Raw genomic sequence first — 5,352 nt, 5'->3', positions numbered from 1 at the left:
AATGTATATACTATACCAAACCAATAATAATATTCCCATGACATTTAGGGGTTAAAATGACAAAAACAGCATGGGATTTATGAAGGGGGCCCTTGAAAATTTTCACGCTTGTAAGGGGTCCCCAGACACAAAACGTTTGAGAACCCTTAGTGTAGATAACCAAAATTTCTATCAAAGTATTTGTTCTTTGCTACTGTACCTCTCTGTAATGTAGGATGATGATAAAGCCATGTATGAAGTACCATGGCCCAATGCTTCTTAACCAAAACCATTCGTCATCTTCATTGCTTCTAATTTATTTACTCTCATGTTCAATATTTTGTCAAAAATATCTAATAATTTAACCCTTTAAATGAGATTTCCTGTTATATTAGCTTTGTATAAAATATTGGTAGAATATAGGATAAAATGGAATAAATTGTGTTTTTCTTAATAAATGTGTCCACAGAGAAGATAACAGCAAACATTCAGTTACTTTTGTGATCCAGACACATATACAGGGAAGAACACACAACTAGATGTGTCACAGAAAGGTTGCATTTATTAAACTTCTTTTTGAATTAAAACTTTGCCTGCTGTAGCTAATTCCCAAAGCTTAAGGCCACAAATTAATAAAGATGGGCTTTTGTTCCTTTGGAGCTCCAGCAGGGAGAAAATGAAAGCTCCTCATTCACACTGGACCACATTCGAAGGTCTCCGAGGATAACAGAAAAGCAGATATGTTTTTTTTTTAATGGAACCAACTTCAATTAGCAAAATTGGTGTTGCTTATCTTTGTGTCTTTTTAAAATGATGATAAAGCAGCTTTGGTTTCCTATTGTGGCTGAGCTTGTAGTAGTTGTGAGGCAATGGCCAGCTAGTTCACATAACGACTTTTTTAATACATACAGCAATTATTTCTAAATTAATGGCTGTTTATTTTTAATGCTGTTAAAGTATGTTATAATATATTCAAATGAAATATTATGTAATAGCTTTTTTCTTATATTAAAGAAATAAAATGCAGAAATATGATTCTATGTTGATGACATAGGGCCGGGGTCTGCAACCTTTACGATCAAAAGAGCCATTTCTGCTGCTTGTTTCACTGATAAAATGTGTCCAGAGCCGCAAAACAAGCTACAACTGTGATTATCAACTGGTGGTCCGTGTGCATTTTCATGGTCTTTTCGGGAACCTTTACGGCCAATGGAGATGACATTATAAAACTAAAGAGTATATTGTGAATTTTTTTATTTACTATTATTGTTACACATCAGGACAAATGAAAATACCAGATTCATGTAAACAAGAAAAATACTGTATGTAGTTTATATCCAATTTCATAAAAACTAATACCAATGAACTATTCAGGCATRTGTTTCYCTAATTTTTATCATGTAGTCTTCACATTCTTTAAAGGTAATTCTATGGTTTCKAGAGAAAGAAGTTGAATTATTTAAGTAAACAACAYAGCAYGAGCTAACATGTTTTACTTTTTGTATTAGTAGTATTAATCAAGTTTTTGCATAAAAATGATTTCTGCTGTGAGTATAAAAACAAAACAAAACAAAACAAAAAATATTCTGTTATGTTTGGTCATGTTTTCAAAGAGCCACTGCAGAGAGACCAAAGAGCCACATGTGGCCCCAGAGCTGCAGGCTGCAGACCCCTGACATAGGGGGATTGATTTGCAGATACAGTAGTTAAATATTTTGGCAGTGAGAAAAAGAGTAAACCCAAAATATAAATTTATCAGGACAGCYTTAGAATCCTTCTGCTTTTCCATTTGATGAAGCTACCTGCACAATTCCTTTTCCGAGGTATTTGAGACAGTGGCCCTGGAAATGTGGAGCTCTTCAAAGTATTGTTAATCCCCTGGGCATAATGAAAAACAGAGATCTACAGCCAGAAATTCCACACTCTCTGAATTTCTCAGAGAGAAGATAAAGGAAAAAAAATACTGGATGAAATCCACTCTCATGTGGCAGGTTGCATAAGCAGTGGAAACTTAACTCGAGGACAAACCTCTCTCTGTCTGTGCTTTGAATACCAAACGCTCTGAGGGAAAAGGTGGGATGGAAGGACAGACAGACAGAAATAAAGACAGGGATGGAGACAGAGTGAGCAGTCTGAGTGCACACCATCCGCCAACTAGTGTTTAAAGGTTTAGGAGTTCAGAATCAGCCAGGCAATTCCTCCTGAGCTCCGGGAAGAAAAGTGCCCAAAGCCCCCTGTTGTTTTCAAGCCAAGAACGAGCACTTTCTTAAAAACAACAAAAAACAAAAAAACAAAAACAACAACACCTCGCCTACATAAGCAACAAGCTGAGGCTGTGGTTGATAACACCAGACCAAACTCTTAAAAGAATTTAAATTCTCTAAAGGTTAAAAGAGGCCACAGGTGATTTCTTATTCATAACTATTCTCCATCACTCACTGCAGAGTCTTCATGTGCATTTACTGCAGTAACCTCTCCTTTGATGCACAGTGAAAAGGATAACTTCTAATAAATAGTTCTATTTCATCCCTACTGACTGCCAGAGGGCGGTGCTAAAAGCACTGAATGTTSCCTTCGCGCATGYGCCGTTCGAGCTGTAATACCAACAGAGTCACACCTGTGACCAATCAGATGACTAATCAGAGGCTATATAGCTTGACGTCATCTGAAGCTCTGTTCCTCTTTTCTTCTCGCATACGGTTAGTTTCTTTTGTGGAATATTTTGCCGTCGTTTGGATGTCCTGATTACCAGTTGGCTGGAGTAGCGGTGTATCGCTCTCCAAGGGGCTGCGACGGACTTGTCATCAAAACAAAGAGGTATTCGCTGTTTTGTTGGGGTGACGGCGTTTTTCGCCTGGTTCCCCAACTTGCAGCGTTTCTTTTTCTTATCGCTGTTGCTAAGTTTGATGAGTGAATTTGTTGGTGAATGGCAGCGTTGGTAAATGGTAAATGGTACTGAACTTATAGAGCGCTTTTCAAGTCCCTCCGGACCCCCAAAGCGCTTTACACTAACAGACATTCACCCATTCACACTCACATTCACACACTGATGATGGCAAACTACACTGTAGCCACAGCTGCCCTGGGGCACACTGACAGAGGTGGGGCTGCCATGCATCGGCGCCACCGGACCCTCTGACCACCATCAGTAGGCAAGGTGGGTGAAGTGTCTTGCCCAAGGACACAACGACTGAGACGGCTGGACGGGGGATTGAACCAGTGACCTTCTGGTTCCAGGACGACTCCCCTAACCACTCCGCCACAGCCGCCCCGCGTTCTTGTCCCCTCTCCCAACTCATTCAGCTTGAGTTTTGATTAGTTGATCCTGGAGTTTCTTCAATCTCTCCTCGGTAAGGGCCACTCTCCATCAACACTTAAGGTATATGTGGCAGCAATATCATCTAATCATGCTGTCGTTGATGGTAGTACAGTTGGAAGCCATAACCTGGTTTCTCTTTTTCTGCGTGGCACTCGCAGGTTGCACCCGCCAACAGTTCTGCGGGCACCTGCTTGGGATCTGCCCTTGATCCTCGAAGCCCTGCGCCACCCTCCCTTCGAGCCTTTGCTTCAGGCTGACCTCAAGTGGTTCTCGTGGAAGACAGCATTTTTATTAGCTATTGTCTCAGCTAAAAGGGTCGGCGAGCTACATGCTCTCTCTGCCAGCCCGCCATGTCTCAAATGGGCCCCAGATAGCTCTGGTGTTACCTTGTGGCCAAACACTGCATTTGTCCCTAAAGTTTTTTCGCATTCCCATTGTAACCAGCCACTGAGATTGGCGCATTTTCAGCCCACATCAGGAGGGACTGGCGATAGGCCTGGCATATTGTGCCCAGTGAGGGTGTTGGAGACATATATTGCTGCTACTGCTCCTATAAGACGCTCAGACCAGCTGTTCTTATGTTATGGAGGCCCTAGATTAGGCCATCCCCTTTCAAAACAGCATCTATCCCACTGGACTGTGGATGTCATCTGCCACGCCTACAGGGCAGAAGGCTGTTCCCTGCCAGTCGGGGTGAAGGCACACTCAACCAGGAGCATTTCCACTTCCTGGGCGGCCCTGAAAGGGGTCCCACTGGAAACAATATGTGCTGCGGCATCATGGTCTTCTTCAAGCACATTCACTAGATTTTATAATGTGAATGTGGCTTCTCCTCACCCTTTGGGACAGGTTCTTTTACAAGGGTCCTCTGGGCCTTCTCAGTGAGGTAGGTGCTCAGGATTCCTTGTGACATCGCTGGTATTAGTCATTCAGTGCTTTTAGCACCGCCCTCTGGCGGTCAGTAGGGATGAAATAGAACGAAAGTTACGTATGTAACTACGGTTCTATGAATCCTGAATGACCGCCAGAGCTTCTCTGTCACTCAGAATCCTTGCATTTGCGAGAAGATTCTGTAGGAACAGAGCTTCGGATGACGTCAAGCTATATAGCCTCTGATTAGTCATCCGATTGGTCACAGGTGTGACTCTGTTGGTATTACAGCTCGAATGGCGCATACACGAAGGGAACATTCAGTGCTTTTAGCACCGCCCTCTGGTGGTCATTCAGGGTTCATAGTACCGTAGTTACACACATAACTTTCGATTTCTATAAGTAAGAAAMTGAAAGGCTGCACTGAAGTTCACCTGTTGCTCTACTGTTTGTAAGATCTGCAATGAAATATGAAGAGAAAAAGTAAAGGTGAATTTCAGCACCAATAAAGCTGTTTAGTCCTTTTCATACTTGTGCAAAAAAAAAGGAAAAAAAGAAAAAGGAAAAAGAGTCTAAAGTACATAAAAGCTGTTTCAAAATCTTGAAATATTTAGCTTAAATCTTGCTCTTTATTTCATATAATTCCTCTCATTTTCAAAGCAGTAGTTCTGCAGATTGCCACTACTGTATTTTAATGAGCCATGAAATCTGAGGCTCCTAACTAAAATTCTATAAATTATATATAAATATCTTAAGTTCTCTTTGCCACGAGTTAATTAACTGCAATAAAAACAAATGGGGAAGAAAACAGACTCACATCTTTCCACAGAATTTGCTGACTGCTGGATTGACTGCTGGCTTCCATGATGCAACCATTCAAAAGGAATCTTTCCGAAGCTCTTAGTTAGGGAAAATACCAATGCTTTTTGGAAGGCAAAGCCTCTGAGCTTCATTCCACTGCTATAATTTGAGGGGTGTGCTAAAAGGGAGGAGTCTTTCAGATGGAGTGGAATTACTGAAACATTTGTGATACCCATTAAAGCAAAACCGATGTCCCTCCTGCTGACCCGCTCCTGTTTGAATGGTGAGAAACTTAGAATAATTCTGGTCTGAAAAAAATGACCTTTTGTTGAATAAATTCCAAACCATATGGAAATGATTCTTCTGCACAGACTCTCTCATGT

General features: G+C 41.3%; 1 protein-coding gene across 1 annotated transcript in view; it reads right to left on the bottom strand.

The window, feature by feature from the left end:
• The window catches only part of tnmd (tenomodulin), a 75,882-nt gene extending 70,778 nt beyond the window's left edge, over nucleotides 1-5,104 (bottom strand). Inside the window, exon 1 of the mRNA XM_014003889.1 lies at nucleotides 4,986-5,104. Coding sequence (XP_013859343.1) covers nucleotides 4,986-5,033 — 48 coding nt within the window. The 5' untranslated portion in view covers nucleotides 5,034-5,104. The remainder of the gene's footprint in view (nucleotides 1-4,985) is intronic.
• Between the last annotated feature and the right edge of the window lie 248 nt (nucleotides 5,105-5,352).

Source organism: Austrofundulus limnaeus, unplaced genomic scaffold (genome assembly GCF_001266775.1).
Source record: "Austrofundulus limnaeus strain Quisiro unplaced genomic scaffold, Austrofundulus_limnaeus-1.0 Scaffold1, whole genome shotgun sequence".
Classification (NCBI taxonomy): Eukaryota; Metazoa; Chordata; class Actinopteri; order Cyprinodontiformes; family Rivulidae; genus Austrofundulus; species Austrofundulus limnaeus.
Note: the sequence above shows the minus strand (reverse complement) of the source record. Positions and strands in the feature narration are given on the sequence as shown.